Source organism: Passer montanus, unplaced genomic scaffold (genome assembly GCF_014805655.1).
Source record: "Passer montanus isolate IOZ18808 unplaced genomic scaffold, ASM1480565v1 scaffold210, whole genome shotgun sequence".
In the NCBI taxonomy this organism is placed as follows: Eukaryota; Metazoa; Chordata; class Aves; order Passeriformes; family Passeridae; genus Passer; species Passer montanus.
Window position 1 is genome coordinate 346,228 of NW_024366704.1, and position 17,702 is coordinate 363,929.

At 45.1% G+C, this 17,702-nt stretch overlaps 1 protein-coding gene across 2 annotated transcripts in view; it reads right to left on the reverse strand.

Moving 5' to 3' along the window:
• Nucleotides 1-17,702, reverse strand: part of SHROOM3 (shroom family member 3) — a 110,834-nt gene that overhangs the window by 76,158 nt on the left and 16,974 nt on the right. For both annotated transcript variants that reach the window (XM_039709469.1, XM_039709468.1), the window contains exon 2: nucleotides 2,124-2,278. In XM_039709469.1, the coding sequence (XP_039565403.1) occupies nucleotides 2,124-2,278 (155 nt within the window). The remainder of the gene's footprint in view (nucleotides 1-2,123; nucleotides 2,279-17,702) is intronic.

Consider the following 17,702-nt stretch of genomic DNA (forward strand, 5'->3'; position numbering starts at 1 on the left):
ACCACCACACCGTTACAGAGAACTCATGAGGTTTTCATTTGAAAAACAAACAGCTAAACCTCCAAAAACATGCTGACCTGGAATATGCTCTGCAGAGAGCCAGAACCACATACACCAAGCAGATTTTGCTGTTGTTTGTATATGACTTGTAAGGAGTAAAGTCCAAGTCTGTGGGAGTTTGTGTCACCCCATAAGGAAGAGTTTCTGTGAATACTGAGAGCACTGAAAAATTCAGGTTGCAAACAGGTCAGGAAGTTTTCAAACTGCTGGTACCTGCAGCAAGCAACCCTAATCCCTTTCAATTCAATCATGATGGCAGATTTACAAAAATGAGCACCACAAGCATTTCAAAAATACTTTATTTTTAGATGATGCAGTACTGCAAATCTCCAACCAACCAAACCCGACCTCAGGTGGGAAGCAAGGTTAGAGCTGCCTTTACCTGGCTTAATGGCTAAACTCATTCTGTCTGGGGTCAAGGTAATCTGCACCCCGTTCCTCTTTTCTCACCATTATTCTCTGGAATCCTTATTTTATCTCTTCTTACCTTCTAGAACTGGACACAAAATTTCTTCCTCTATCCTGGCCAGTGTGCTGAGTCTGGCCACTTCTGGTGAGGGAGTGAATTTTGAGAAATTTGTGACCCACTGCCCACAGAGCAGCCAGGACCTCACATTTCCTGATTCTTTCTGCCTTCATGCCCAGCACTGCAGGGTCACCTGGACTGGGTCAAATTACCTGAAGGCTGGGCTCCTAGCTCTTAATTGCAATTTTCCAGTTCTAAATTTATGGATTGTCACTGAGCTTTAAATGTGCACAAAGGATTCAAAGTACCTTGGCAAGGGAATGGTATGTGAATGCAATACCTTTAAAAGTTAATGCGCTTGATCCTTCTATTGGTGATGAATGAAGCCATGAAAGACTCACAATCAAATTTTTTTCGAGTTCACTATAGTAATTCTAACCAGAAAAACATCAGAACTCCTTGCATACTCTAAAGAGGGAAAAAATGGTGGAAAGGTGTTTGGAATATAAAAAAATGCAGAGAAACTATTGCATTGCAAAACAAACAGGTTCTTTTTCCACTGTTTTGCTAAGGTAGCTTGAATTAAACATTTTGTTCAGTCAGTACAGCTGGATTACAATCTACATGTCTTAAAGTAAAAACCAAATCCAAAAGGTATTTTTGGAAAACACCAAATTGCAACAAACTCCTTCTGCAAATCCTCTCCCAGTGGGTCCACAAACCAGGTAACAGTTCTGTATACGAATATTCAGAATTCGCTGTAAGGTTACCTAAAGATGTTTTAGCTAAACAACAAAATAGAGTCAGCAAAAGCAGAAAGTACAGCCCAGGGAGCAGGAGGTGTCTGAGCTGGTCATACCTGCCCAGCTCAGGCATCACCACTCAGATGTTACTCAGTTGTTCCAATTTAGTGGCCCAAAATGACACCTTTTGTTTGAGTAATGACAGCTCCCCAACTGTGCTGATCTTTACTCAGATTCCTTTTTGCCTAAGTATGGAGCTTGAGGACAGAGCACTCCATAAAGTGATACCAGCTATCACTTAACTGGCACAGAAAGGCCACAGCAAAAGACACAGAGGTACCATTTCTGTTAAGGTCTAAAAAAACCAAACAACACAAATTCCAGACCAAAACATTTTTGATGCAAAATCCTCTATCACTCACCTGCAGAACACCAAACAGCCCCAAATCTTGATGGGACCAGTGGAAATCTTCCTGCTGCCACAGCAACAGTGACAACATGCAGCAAATGAGGCAAGAGCTATGTACAGAACTGTCACCCCTTGGCAGGGAGCCCCAGGCACATGGGAGGAAGATGGGACTGCCTGTACATCACTGAACAGGGATCCTGGAGTGTCATGTGGCAGGGGAGCAGTGCAAGAGAAATGGGAGTTTCACATGCTTGGACATATCAGTGACAAAGGAGTTCTAGAAATATTGGCTAAAAAGAACAAGCATTTGCCCTTGGGCTCATGCCTGTGTGCTCAAAACAAGGCTTGTGGTCAGCCAAGCCACAGGCTCCAGAGAAGTGAGGGGCATGGCTGGGTGGCCTGAGGGGCAGGAGGAAGGCACGGAATGATTGTGGCTCTTGCCTACCTGCGGACGACAAGCTTCAGCTTCTTGTAGGAGCCTTTCACCAGGGAGATGGCCTCTCTCCTGGAGCTGCTCAGCTCCACCTCGTTGATGTTTACCACTTCATCACCAGCCTGCAGTTTGGAAGGCAGGGAATCTGCCTTCCCTCCCTCTTCGATCTGCACAGGAGAGAAGGGAGAAAGTGAGACGTGCCTGACGTGGTTTGGCTTTCACCTGCAGAGCTGAGTGTTTCTGTTCAAAGAATTGATCTACCAGCCCCAAACTCTGCTCTTGGACTTAAAGATCCCTTTGCCAGCCAGCTCACTCAAAGGTCTGTGCTTGCCATCCCTACATTTCATATAGAAGGCAGCTTGGAATCAGCAGCCAGACGAGCTCTGCCAAGAAGCACCATTTGGAATAAGCCTGAAAAGTCTTTGGTATTTGGAAGCAGTGAAATCCAGCAAAACAGCCATGGAACACCTCTTGATAAGAGCACCCAGGCACCAGCCCAAGGGCAAAGCCAGGATTAGAAGAGCTTGGATGTGATTTTTTCTTTGTTCAAGCTCCCCTTTTGGATCCAAATGCCTGATGAACAACAGCATCTTTCTTACTGGCCAGCAGCAAAGCAGTAGCACTCAGGTGTAGGTAGTTAATAAAGTGCAGCATCTCTGTAGGGTTTTTCAGCTAGGGATTTAAAGAAAGTAGATGATTATTTGAATTTTATGAGAAAGTAAGCAGTCTGCTCCAGGCTATGGAGTGGCAAGGCTAGAAGCAGAGTCCTAGGGCTCTTCATTCTGCTTTGTGCAGCCCATCATGTAAACAGCGTAGTGACTCCCCATCCATGTGCCAGCAGAAATACACAAGGCAGAGGAGAAGAAAATCTGGCCCAGGATCTTGGAATTGCAGTCTTGTGCACTAATGCACTCTCTCTGCAAAGGCATACACTAGCATAGCAGAGGGCCAGGTTAGGCACAGCAAATCCTAAATTCCAGGAGATTCGGGATTGCCACCAGCTCCAAGTGCAACTGATAATTACTTTGACTGTGAAACTTTCTGCCACAACATCTGCTATTCAAAGCACCCAGCAGTCCCTGATCAACAGAGGCTGTGACCTGTGTTAGCAGATGCCACGGGACCCATACTCCTGTGGAACATCTCCTGGCACAGCAGGAGTATCAGCACTTCTTTCAGGCATTCACCTCCTCAGACATCCCGCTGCGACAAAGAGATGTGGCTGGATTGGTTCTGCCTCAGATCCAGGCAGGAAGGGCAGCTCTGTGCAGGGGTGTGATTTTCAGAGCACTGGAATTGCACGCATACTTCTGGAAGTTGCTTTTATTTCAAGTCAGGCCAAGCAGGGTGTAATTAAGCCATGCCCCAGACATGTAACTCAGCACATGCAGACACACTGCCCAGGTTTTTACCAGGGCATTAGTTTTGGTGTTGAATGGTGATTTCTCACAGGCAAAGCTGGTCTGTTCCTCCTAACCAAGGAATTCCAGCTCAGGTACCATCTAAAATGTAAAATCTGACTTTCCCAAACATCAGCCAATAAAGTCTCCAAACCCCCTACAAAGGGAGGTAAAAATCATTGTAATTCATTTTACCAGGAAGTCATTCCACTGATGAATGAGTTTTTTTCTTTTCTTCTGAAGAATGGATAAAACCACAGGAATGAGCCTTCCCATAAAGAGCCTTGTATCACAATTACCAGGAAGGGTGAGAGATGAAACATTAGCCCTTGCTGCCAGTATAAATAAATAACAAACGAAAAATGCAGTATTGCTGCAGTTTATTGCTGCTGTAAAGCAGAACAGGTGGGTATGATTTCAATGAAATACAAAAGTGTGGTACTAGGGGTTAGATTAACTTGTGATATAGTGAACAGAAAGGATTTAATGTTTGTTTGTGCTTTATATTACAGCACATATTCTGGAGAAAAGTCCTGCTTGGAAAAATATGTTTTGTAACAAATACCAGCTACTTCAAAGGCTGCGATGCTCATCAGAAGCATTTGTATCAATTTGTGCCTGGATGAACCCTAACCTTAAAAAAACCAACAGAATCGTGATCTGTGCTTTATCATCTAACAATTCCAATTGTAATTATATAGTTGAGGTTTTCATTTCACAGGAACACTGTTTTAAGGTTCTCTTTGCAACTACATGGGCTAGACCTTCCCTTTTCTCCTTTTGCAGTGAAAGTGGACATTTGGATTCTTCCATATTCACCTTTATAAAGAATGTGAAATCAAACACTTTCAGGGAAGACTAAACCCTGCAATACTTCTGATAATGCTGATAACGTTATTAACTGCTCTGAAAGAAATCTTTCTTCAAATCCTGATGCATTCCAGGTTATACCTACACCAAGGGCAAAGCTCTTAAACTGCAGCCTGCAAGGCCAAGCAGCCAGCCACAGTACCAGAGTAAAGGATGCCTTGAAGGAACTTTGTTAGCACAAGTAGAGACATCTGCAAGTTACTCCAGAGGCTGAAAGTGAATTGCTTTGCTCCTGTCTACTTAAACTGTCCAAGACCTAAAACCAGACCCACATTCTGCCTTTGGAAGCTTTTGATGGCAGCATCAAACCTGTGTTACTTACAGACTTAGAGAGAATATAAATGGAGATGTGGACTTCCATTTCATTGTTGGCACAGTTCTCTCATCTATTACTAACCTGTTAGCATTCTCATCTCTCATCTACCCAGCTGGGGTTACCTGAATAAAAATTCCTGAAGGTTCCTGGAAGAAAACATTCACAACAGGCCTGTGACTTAGTACTACTGCTCAGAGAAACAAAAAAGGTAAAAAAGACTCATGAGGTTCCATCAAAAGTCCAGAAACAAGGCCTTGTCTCCCAAAGCAAAGCTCAGATGCTCCATGTCCATTCTTCATCTTTGCATGCCTCTGAAAATATTTGTGTTTAAGGAGTGGTGATATTTCATGGGAAGGATTGAGTGATTCAAACAAAACAAGCTGCACTATAAACACAAAGCTCTATCACAGTGTAACAATTATCAACAAAGCAAACAAACCTCAACATGCAGGTAACCTGGTTAAATGAACACCTGCTTCACTGCACGAGAGTGCACAGAGCCCAGGATGGGATGTGCTGGAGGCACGGAGCTGATGGCAGATGTGTGCACACCATGCAGGCCACAGCAGCCAAATAACACCGGGTGGGGACCACTTCTGCCTGTGGCTCCCTGCTCTGCCAGCCTCACTCACCCTGTGCACCAGATCCAGAGCGAGTGGAAATGGGAAGGCGAGTTTTGCACTGCTCCCTACATCCCCAGTGGATCTCAGTGCTGTCACTCAGCCAGGGCACAGCCAGCATTGCAGTCTGGTGTTTTCTTTGTGCCAGTGGAGTAGCCACAGCATTGCCAAAATCACCTTCAGTAATCACTTGTGGCAAAAATGCGATGGTCATAAGCTGAAGGATCTAGTGCTAGGAGCTAATCAATAGCCAGCAAGACCTCTTATGGTTTATTTAAGCTGAGAAAAACAAGGTGAAATGCAGCCAGCAAACCTTGTGGGTGTAATGATTGTCTCTCATCCATCAGGAGCAGGAGGAGCCAGCAGGAGCCAGCCAGGGACTGACGTTTTTTCCTTTTGGCTGAATTAGGCCAACTGCTCTGCCAAGTCAAGTTATGAGAGGTGACTCTGGCAAGTATGGGGTGGAGGAATACCTGAAAATCAGTCTGGCTTTGAACCTTTGGGGCTGGATTCAATGGCTGGTCTTACTACAGGTGCTGTGACCAGAGCCCAGGCAGTGCCAAGAGGGGAGAACAACCCTTTCTCCTTGAAATCAACAGGAGTATCTGTACAGCAAAACATGTCAATAGCACAGACTCTTGTTTTCCATGCCTCAGTTTCCCACCTGGGAATGGACGCAATTGCTCTGCCTTGCTCTGTCCTGTCTAATTAATGTGGGAGTGCTCTATGGGTGGTGATGATCCAGATCCTGGCTCTTATTCCAGATGTCTCTGCAAATCCCTAGCTCCCAGGCCCTGGCCCTGGGGAGAGTCCATGACAATTAGAAACATGCAACAGCAAAGTATCCCTTTCCAGAGGGTGTTCCAGACAGGATGGTTCCTACTTCTTGTGAAACCCCATCAAACTTCTGTGATTCCAGCATGTCCCACACACCTCTTCCTTTCTCCTGTTTACCACAAACCCATCTAGCCAATTCTGTCAGGTTCTTGGAAGGAGAGGACAAGGAGCTCCCTGCCAAGCTGGCCTCTCCTAAAATGCACCCACGTCCAAAGGCCTCCACAGTCTCCTTGGTCTGACACAAACTCCAGTCCTGCCGTTGTCTTTTCTGCAGTAAAGCCTTCCTTGCCCACTGCCCTTTGCTGAAAATCCCAAAGGCCACCCCTGGTCCTGCTTTGCATGAACATTCCAGACCATTTTCTTGCATTAGAGGAGGCTTCTTATCACTCAATAGATCCTGCAGGAGACTTCAAACCCATGTGTTCCCCCTTTTTTTGGCTTACTGTAAAAGCAAGAAGTTGCTTAAGCGGATCACCAAGGATACATAAGACTTACTACTGCTGCCTTTTGTTTGGCTCACTATGGTTACTGTAGGTTTGGAGAACACTGGCTGACTGAGAGCCTTTCTTGGTTATTTTAAAGAAGTTTTCTTTATTTATGCCTCTCTTCCCTTTCTTCTAGGAGCTTTTGTAAAAACAAATTCTCTGCAGCTCTTAAGATGGATTACTCCATCTTTGTGTCCTTTCTATGATGAATGGTATGTGTGATTCTGAATCTGCAAACTTACTTGCTTGAGTTACTCAACAAAAAAACAGGAGCAATCCAGCAAAGATGTGTGCACACTGTATGCAGTTGGACAGGAGAGTGCAGAACAGGTTAGGACAGTTCCTGGGGGACACCTGGAAAAAACAGCAAGCCAGCACAGCAGCAGCAGCAATTGCAGTGACAAACTACTGCCCTTTTCATGTCAGGTATTATAATGATGGGAAGAGAAGCATCACATATGAACTGCTGGAGGTGGCTGTTCAGAATTCCTGAGCTGCTGAAAAAGATTTTATAGGAACTGACAGGGTGAAAGAGGAAGCAATTTTCCCCCATGAAGGAACAGAGAGAGAGAGAGCTTTTTCTGATGCAAGGAGTCCCTGACTTTCCCAGGCATTCCATCAGCATTACAGAAAAATGTTCTCTGCTTTAGACCTCTTGCTTTCAAGTATTTTACTGGAACCATTTCCATTCTTTCCAGTGGTAAGATGTGTTTGTGTTGAATCTGGGGTTCATCTCTTCACAAGGTCATCAGCACCAGTGCAATGCAAGGGAAAGGATGAAACCAGAAAATCTGACTGTATTCACTGCAAATTCAATAGCCAAGGTTTAAGTCACTTTTCACAACCCAGACTGGAACTTCAAACTGGGAGTACTGGGATGTTTCATTTCCCTGTCCACTATGAGGGGTAGCAGAGCCACACCAGACCATTTGTGCATTGCACCCAGTGCAGAGCAGGGCACGCATATTTTGACTTTCTCAGAAAACTCACTAAGTTGCTGAATTGATGTGGGCTTTGTGTTGGAGATTTTTAATCCCCTGTGGAGTTGAGATGGTTCTCAGACCTAAAAACAAAGTTGCAGAGCAGCTGAATGTCTCCAGAGGATATGCTGCTCCCCTCATGGAGCCTTAATGCCATGTCACAACTGGGGGGCAGTGACATGCAGCAGACAGAAATTCCTCCCCATTGTCCTCAAACTCTCAGCTGTATCAGCTGACAGAGCAGTTAAGACAATTCAATCAAGAAATAGTTAAGTCAAAGCCATGTCTCTGTTGGATTTCCCCATCCCTGGTGCATACATGCATCTTGAGAGAATTCAGCTACTGCCATTTACTCCAAGCTAAGGAAAGAGTTTCCAAATTAGTTATTGTTTTGTGCTGCAGCTAAGCAAGGAAGGCATTTTTTCTCATAGTGTTCTGCATTGTTCTACAATAACATTTCTGCTCCCAAGTACAAAGCATAGTGGTGTGCAGACTAATTTATGCCAGGTGATCATACAAGGTTCATATTTAATGACTTCACCTTGAGAGGCTGAACTTGATTCAGTGGAAGAGCAAGTTAAACTCCACAGTTTTGAAGGGCTAGCAGTGCTCTGAAAGCTTTCCAATACTTTGACGTAAATCTGTTCTTTAGCACGGGCAAAAGAAGGCATTTTCTCCCACACTCAGCCTGAACACGTTAATGAACTCAGAATGAAAGTGCAAACGGTACAGATGGTACAGTGACTGTGGGCACCAAAGCTGCAATCCAGCTGCAGATATGCCAGTGGGATCAGTGCAGAAGGGATGCAACTTACTGACAAGTGGTGAGGATTCAAGGTCATTCCCAGGACTGCCCTGCGGGCTCCAACACTTCCACACCTTTCCATTTCCTGTGTGATTGCTTCCTGTCCTGGGAGCAAGGTTAATCTCAGCAGCCAGCCCCTCAGCAAAAAGTGGCAAGAAGTGAATGGAAAACAGATTGCTGGCTTGGGCTCCAAGAGATAAGGAGACATGCCTGGGTGAGTTTGCATCTGATTCCTCTTGGTGACTCTAAATTCCTAAGCCAGTGGAGGAAAGAAGGCTTAGCTCTTAAGATAATTTTCCACCTTCTTAAGCACAAAACTGTTAGGCTCCCACAGAGATTTCTACATTTAAAAGAGGAAGGGGTAGGGAAAATCAAGTCTTATTTCAACTAATGTACAAAGAAAGATGGGCCTGTGATGCAGCTTGGATTCAGGCCTTCAAGAAGTGTCCAGGATCTTTTCTGTAACAAGAGGCAAAACTAACAATACATTTTCTCCACCCCTCTTTGTATGTATTAGATGAGGAACTAATCTATGTTTGCTGTGGGTAACGCCTCGAGCCGTGTAAGGTCCCACTTTTTAGAGGCTTGGTACAAACACCTCATCATGGACAATTCCTGCCCCAAGCCCTCCAGGATCACCGGGCAGGTTTGACAAACAGAGGGATGGAAAACAGATGTGGAAAAGCTGTGATGATCAAGCAGAGAGGCAGCACCAAAATCAGCTCTTAGCTACACATGGGCGACATATGGACTGAGCCTCCGGGCAGGGAGAAGAGCAGCTGCAGGACAGGGCAAAGCCAGCTGGCTCTCAGCCAGCATAAATCCATCACCAATGCCTCCTCCTGCCTTTCCCTCCTGTTGATTACAGCCCACAGCAAGGCAAGGAAGGACCGAGGTGTACCTGGGTCAGCTGCAGAACAGCGATGCCAGTGCAGGGGCAGAGCAGTGCTTGCCCTTTGAGGGACCACTTTGTCCTGTTCTTCCTCTGCTTCCTGCTTCCAGCTCCAATCCCAGCCTGCAGAACACACCCTGCCCGTGCTCCTGGCAATCAGAGAGCTTTACTTCTCTGCTCGCTGTTTGGTTTTTGCAAACAATCCATTCCAAGCATGCCACAGAGGGTATAGCACCAGGTGACACAAACACTGGGGTCCGGAGCACGTTAACTTGATCCTGTTTGGTCTGCGGCAATTATCGGCCGATATCAGCTCAAGGGGCTACAAGAACTCAGCCTCTGTTCCTCTGTTGTAGCTGATACAGCTCGCCCCTCTCCAGAGCACACAAAGCCAGTGGCTGCACATGGCTGAGAGTTAATATTTGCTTTGCAAAGGGAGAGTTAAAAATAGCTGTTTGCCAAAGAGTCTGCTGGAAAGGTCTTCTGCTCTGCCCCAAACACACCCAAGGATTCCTTTTTTCACCCTGCTTTGCCATCCTGCCCCCAGCCTTACAGTCCTTCCTCACATTTCTCACAAGATTTCAGTAATTAAAAACTCAGTCTCTACAACATTTTGACAGAGAGCCCATTACAGCCTAGGCAAGAGGCTGTCAAACTTGTGGCCACCCAGCACGGGAGAAAACACTGCCTCACAGCTGTGGAGTCCATGGCACACAGTGCTCCTCACTCAGTGCCATGTATCCCTCAAAAATGGAGATGGACATGTGGAAGCAGCTGTAATTACTAAAACTGAGATAAGGTGCTGTTCAGGGACTGCCTGAACCCTCTGAATCTTAGGATATACAGTCAGTGGCATTAGCTGTTCCCTAATCCTTCCCAGAGGCACTCATGCAGAGCACACACACCATCCCCAAACAGCCCTTGGTGGTTGCAGTGTATCCCTCAAACTGTGGGATGCTACAGACTACCATCCACTCACAAAAAGGCTAAAGATGCAAGAATTGGCCCACCTTAAAAATGTCCCCTTTGGCACTGAGTGCAAATGGATCAGTTTAGGAATATGTCATGTCATTACTTTTGCTGTTGGCAGATTATTTGCTGCACACTGCACAACCTTCTGTACTTTCTGTCACCTCCTTCTGGCCATCCTCACCATCTAGGAAAGCAGACCAGTTGGAGATGTGTCTGCAAAACTGCATTTGTTCCCTACTCCAAGGACAACTGTTCAAGGTTTGGGAAAGCCAACTCTAGCATCACAGGAACAACCATAGAAGGAAATTCAGTCACTGCTTTAATCTCCTAGCTGTTGTAAAATCAAGGCACAAATGGCAATATGTCCTTCTCTACAGGATGTTTAACAAGTTTTCCCAGGCTTTTGTATTACTTTTTTTTATATTTGCTTTTATGACCTATATTGCTGTAACCCCCTGAGGCTTGACAGGGTGACCAACTGCCAGGAGACTTATTTGGGATTGTATCATTTTGGGGTAACTGGAAATATTCCCAGGCAAGAAAATAGGGCTGAGATGTACACACCTGGGAGCAGTGTGGAGGAGAAAGGAGACAATCAGCAGCTCTCAAAGGACAGTTGTCAAGGGTTTTTTTCATCACATGATTAAGCAGTGAACTTCCTGCCTTGGCATATTGCTCACATGGATTCAAAGCAGAAATGTCAAGAAAATCCTGCAATCAGGTAATTCCGTAAAAAATTCCGGGATTTACTGGCTATTGGAACAGGTAGTGCTTATCTTTCCTGCAGACAGATCCTTGGCCCAAGCATGGCCAGTTACTGCTTCTGATGTTTGCCACTTCTCTTTCCCTTATTTCCCTTCCCCAATGTTAACACTTCCATTATACCTATTATAAATAGCAATAATGATAGTAATGAAAACAGCAGTAATCATCCTCAAGAACTTTCCTTCCATTAGCTAATTTTGCCTTTCAGCACCATGGGGAGACAGCAGGAAGAATTGTTCCTAAATTAGAGAGGAATAAAAACAGGAGCCATGTTTATGTAACTTTTCCAGGGTCACAGAAAGCACCACACAGCAGTTCTGGAGCTGCACTCCCTGCTCTGACTGAGGTGACGCTGTGCTGATGCCAAACCAGACTCTTCACCTTTAATATTCCATCCATGTCCCCAGCACTGGGGCATTTTCTCTCACAGCAATGTTCTCTTTTCCACAAGCATGAGGAAGTGATCTTGGATGTCCTTCCATCATTATTTCTGGTTTCCCACTTGTCTCCACAGGTTTAATTCTCCTCTGTTTGCTGCAGTTGTCCTCTCCCTCATGATGCTATCATGTGCCTTTTTACCTTTTGGCCTTCTCTATCATGCTCTTCTTCCTCTCTGAGCCCAGTAATACAAACCATTAACCACTAAACAGTCTGTATCTGAGAGGAAGTAAAAACAGATCATGCAGCAGAGCTGTGCTTGATGAACCGACTGGAGCTCTTGCCAGGATTCAATAGCTGCTGAAGGGATTTAGGTATGCACTTCTCCCTCATTTTAATGACAATCAGACATCAGCATTTTTAGTCACTCTTTGAAGATCAAAGCTTAGGGCATCCAACAGCAAATAAAACGCAGTTGAACATTCAGGGAGGTGTCCTTCAGGGCAGGAGAGTACTCTGGCATCCTTAGGGATGAGCAGGAAAAGCTAACGGGCTTTCCAGAAGGAGCTGAGGCGGCTCACCCCAGCATCTTGACTCAGTGCCAGGTCACAGCCCCTGCACAATGCCACAGCCAGAGCTCCCCTCGCACAGAGAATGGACGGCAGCAGCGCGCGGCTCAGAGCGACGGGGCCGGGACAAAAGAGGAATTTCACGCTCCAAGCCATTGTCATCACATCACTCTTGGCAAACCCTTTCTTCATTCCCCCGGCCTTCTGTAATTATTAAAAGTTCTTCTCAAGTGAATTTAGTGCTCGTGAAAGATGCCAAGTTCACAGCCCGGGAGATTCCTTTTCCTTGCCTACAGATCAGCTTGTCACCCCTCCTCCCTGCCACCTTCTTCCCAGTTTCTTTTACCTCCAAGATGTTCGGGGATGGTCAGCTCCACAGATGGAAGTGCAACAGCTATTTTTATAAAATGGGGATTTCTGTGTAGCAGGCTATCCAAATGAAAAAGAACACGGAAACTGAAGCGCCTGTTCTTGCTTTGGCCGTGTGGATGTCTTGAAGTGCTTCCTGGTCTTCCTGAGAGCAGGAGAGAGATGGAGCAATAGGTAGGATTTCCCTATGAGGGAGATACCCAGCCCTGGCCCCTCGGCCCTGCAGTCACACTCCCTGTCCTCTGCTGCCACCCCGCGGCTGCTCCGCATTCAGGGGACAACTGCTTTTCCATGCAACTCATTTTTCAGTGGAAATAATCTTGCAGTTATTACTGGTGCTGTGAAAATACAGCAGTGCTGCACTTAAGCCACAGAAAATATCTGAAAGGTTCAAAGGCAGATACTTGAATAAATTTTATTATGTGGGAAAGCAAGAATAAACTATTTAAGAAGTGGTATTTACCTTATTTGTCAATTTAAATTCTGAAAACACAGGCAGGCTCATCAGGAAATGCTGCAGTCCTCTGTCTATGTACAAAATGAGAGGAAAGGGGTCCTGACCCCTTCAGTTTGTCTGGCTGATATCTTTCAGTGCTTCCCACTCTGCCAGGCATGATCTCTGAGGTCTGTTTTTCCTGATAGTATCGTTCATCTCGTGGCTCAGAGCTCATTCCCTATGAGTTTGTCCTGAAAGCACCTTATGCTGCTAAAAATTATTGAACATTCATATTAGTAAGCACTGAATTAATTTTGTTGTGCTCTGTGTCAATTCTTTAACTACTGCCCAAAAGCCCCTGAAATTCCCTGTCCACATGCCAACAAAAATGTCTTTAACCTGCATGGGAGGGTTTTTCACCAGCTCAATAGAATGCTGGAGCAATCTGGAAACTAAGATGATAAGAGCAGGCTTAGCTAGTGATTAGCAAGGCATTTCATAGCATTCCGGGAACATTCTTGTTCATTTCATACTGCAGATACAGACATAATCGTGCAGAAACGGGCAGAGTGAGAGAAGAAAGACGTTTGTTCTCTTCTGCCTTTAAAACAATCCCTTCAGATGTGGGTGACGAGGACAAGTGCTCCCTAAAGCCGCTCTCACAGTCACACGCAGCACCTATCCCTCTCTTTGCCTGAAGTCTCTGAAGTGGCCACATCCTGCTTGGAAATGTCTTATCCAGACATTTTAGGGAGGGGAATTTATACCTGCATTTCCCAAGCCAATTATTCATTTACCAAGCCAAACACTTTTTGGCAAAACTATTTTTAGCTGCAGCAGACACACAGATTTTAATTCAGCTACAGTTCAAGTTGAGGCAGGTCCAAGTTTCCAGAGCTGTCAGGTGCCACGGAGATGGATGAGGTAAACAGACCTGTAAAAACACTAGGCACATTGCCCATTGTCTTCCTCCTTCCTGCTTGCTTTGGATTTACACCTTGCCCTGCATCTCCAGGATTACATGTAAATTCCTTTCTAGAGGAAGGGTTTCAAATTGTTCTTTTACCATACTGTGCCAGGGACAAGTCCCACACAAGAACTGCAAACATAAATTGAACACACACATTCCCTTCCTGCCTCCTCCATTTCCTGATTTTTCTCACAGCTCTCTCCATGATTGGGGTGGGGTTTTTTTTGGTGGGGTTTGTGGTTTTTGGTTTTGTTTTGTTTTTTTTTTTTTTTTGCTACTCTTCTGTTTCCAAAAATGTCATTGAAAATAAACTGACAGGACAAACAGCTCTGAGTTTCCCACTAGCAAGGGTGATGTGAAACCATGTGTTGGGCTCTTGGCAGTGAAAGGCCCTCAATGTCAGGAAAGAATTGGATTTCAAAGATTCCATACTCCAGTTTTATATCTGTCTCAAAATAAGCCCTAACTCCTGCATCATGAGAAGGCCATTTGGCTCACTGGCCTCCTCTCTTCTTGCATGTAGTGCCAGGTTCTGGAGGTATTGTTACACACACGTGGTGATGATGAATCTGGGTACAAGGAGCTGTTCTGCTTTCTTACCCTCAGCCTTAAGCATTGGAAAATCATATTCCTGCTTCATGCTGTTTACACAATGCTCTGGAAACTTTACCCTTGCATCCTGGGGTGGGAGGAGGAAGGAGAGGAGCAGGAATAACTAGAAAGGAAGGGAATGTGCCTGCTAAAGCCAACCACTACACAGAGGCGTAACAGCATTTCTTTACTTGCTGTAGCTTCAGGGGATAAGGCAGCAGACACATGTTTTTATAAGCTGAATTATACATTAATGAAAATCCCAGGAGATTCCCATAAGAGTGGAGGCATTAGTGGCAGCTGGGACACTGGCCAAATTCCAGTGAAGGTAACTACACTGTTTCCCCATGGTCCCCCCACCACTTCAGTGAATACACTCTCAATTGTTTCAGCTCCAAGAGGCTCCGCAGCATCTCTGGGATGTACAGTTCTCTGGGGTAACATTCTCACTTAAGGAATCTTGGTGGAATTTAAAAATAGGTCCTGTGAATGATGACAATGTCCTTTCTGGCAAACAATTTTGCAACAACAGCTTTGAGACAAACAAGCTGCAGAGAACTTGAAGATTGCATAAAAGTTCCAAAAGGAAAGAACAAAAAGTTCACTGGAAACCTCAAAACAGAAATACTGCAGCAGACACTGCTCTGTTTGGAATTAGTTTCATTAATATCCTTCCAGGGATTTGACCCTGCTAAATTCAGTATATGCCTTTTCCATGTCATGAGGTTTGGATGAAGCCTATACAGAAGTGATAGGTAAGGCTTTATAAAGGGAAGGCCTTGCAACATGGCTCTGGCCTGTTACTTAGGCTAAGAGAGCTGGGGGGGAGTGACTCAGCTGGAATAGAGGGATGTGACAGACATTCTGCCTGCCTGCTGCATGTCCACATCATGTCCACATCGTGGTGTATGGTGGTTGGTTCACTTGGGCTTGTCGTGCCTTAAAACTGGCATGGTTTTGGCAATAAAGAGCACTTCTTTGCACTGCCCGGGGTCCTGTGTTGCTCATTATTGCAACACAGAAGGATTTTTCAGGGAAAAAATCCCTCTGTAAGAGGGCTTGGAATGGATATTTCCTTTGCTATGGCTACAGATGGCCAACAGCAACCCTTCCTCCAGGCTTCCAAATTTTTAAAAGTACTCTCTGAGGAAGTGTCTTTATGTGAGTTGGTGAAAAGCAAGTATGGCCGTATCAAAGCAGACTGTGGTGAACTTGTGAAAAGCTTGGATGAGCTTTGAAGGCCAGCTCACGTTCAAAGGGCCTGGCAGGAGATTCCCACTGGGAAATGGAACAACAAACCTTAAGACTTCAAGTGTGAGTTTCCAGCTATCCCAGCAGAGACTTTGGGGAGCACTGATATTGAATTGCTGCTGTTTGCTCTCACCCTTGCCAACATAATAATTAAAAAATGTACAGTGCTGGCCCTTTGAAAAGCTACACAGAGCACCAGTTCCAGTAAAATCCCAGCATCTGTTCCTCAAGCTGAATTAGGAACAGAGCCAGCTGACTCTTTTAGTTGAATCTCCCTTTTGCTGACAGGACAGACCCCCAGATTTGAACAAACCCTGAACAGTTGGATTCTCTCCTGCATTCTGGTCCTTACTGAGGTCAGGATTAATGCCTTCACTGCTTGGAGAGACAAAATACCAAGTACAACAACAGCACAGTGATCATGGTGGCCTCTTGGCTGTTCCTGTTGGATCCTAGAGATCCCTATTAAATTGCATATGTAACTCTGTGCTGGTGTTTGTTTTCAGAGCTAAACAGTGTTTAACACAGGGATGGAGTCCCTCCTCTCTACTTGCCACTGGCATTGTGACCATTTGTCACAAGAACTGCTAAGTCTGGATGTCCATCTGTGGGGAAGCTGGTTTCAATCAGTGATAAAATCTATAAACCCCAGAAGCCAGCCACGGCTTTCAGAGGAGCGCAGGTGACTGCAGCCAGTGCATGATCTCAGCGATGTTTTGCACCCAGCCATCCCTGTCCTGACTGATTAACTGAGAGGGGACTGAAGGAGCAGCATGCAGTACTTAGCTAATTACACTGCCCGAGGTCTTTTGTCCTGCTGCCGCTGGATCGCCTCAATTGATTCTTTCAGGCCCTAAACAGCTTTGTGGGCTGCATGCCTGGGCAGAATAAGGTCTTTTGTCATACTTTAATGAACGAAAATGTTTTAAATCCTCTCCTTCTCCCTCCACTCCAAGTAGCAGCAAGGGTAACCCTGGTGCAAGGACAGACGGGTGTCTGTCACCGTGAACGTTCTCCTCTCCAAGGCTGTGGGAGCTTACAAGCTTCCCAGCATCAGCTAGCCCATCTACCCAAGGCAGCCACCTCCATCTCCATGGACTACAGGGGATGTAAGCCTTGGAAGACTTTTAGAATACAGCTAAAAATGTGTTAAATGTGTGAACATTCAGCATCATAACACAGGTTCATGAGTCATTAATTCCTGCATAAACCAATCTGAAACTTCTATTTTTTTTTTGGGAAAAAAGAATTAAAAATAAAAATCCCACCTTCAGTTTAATCTTCTCCCTTCAACATCCAGCTACTGGTGATGTATTTTTTGTAGGTCAACTGAAAACACTTAATATTCCATTTAAAACGTGGGATTGGCAGAATCACAGTGAAGATCTCCACAAAATATCTCCTAGTCAGTTAATCTAATAAACTTCTGCAGATAATGAACACTTTCTCAGCATTGTCCAGAGTTATTAATCCTGGCACAGCCTCCCAACGTACAAGTAGTAAAACACGGATGTCATGACCGAGCTATGAGCTGACCGTGCTGCGCTCTACATGCCCATTCTCCAGAGCTGGTTATTTTTCAGCTGGCTGAGTTTTAGATGTGAATTAAAGTGATTAATAAATGAAAAGGCTCTTATCATCCATTCCTGTGCTCACAGTCCCTGAGCAATTTTGCCCTGCCACTTGCCAATGAAGCTGTAGCAATAGCTCACAGCATATGCTTCATCACTTCACAGTCAAAACTCTTAATCTGAGTAATAAGGGCAAACCCCATTGCTTTCTCCAAAGGAATGGATGTGGGGAAGGAGAGAACACCTTGGGACTAACAAGCAGTCGTTAAACCACCGTGATCAGAAAATAAAGGCGTGCTGCTCTTTTGAGACTGCTGTTTACACTGAATGGGCTCCACGTCAGATTTGTTCCCTTGGAGTTCACGTAAGTTGGTTCCAGTGCCAGCTTGGCGTGTCTGAAACGCTAATTGTCTTGTTTCCATTTCACACATCATCATCACAGTAACATTTCTGGAACTGGGAGACAAATGCCAGTTTGACTGGAAGGCAGACTGAAACTCAGCCAGAGAACCTG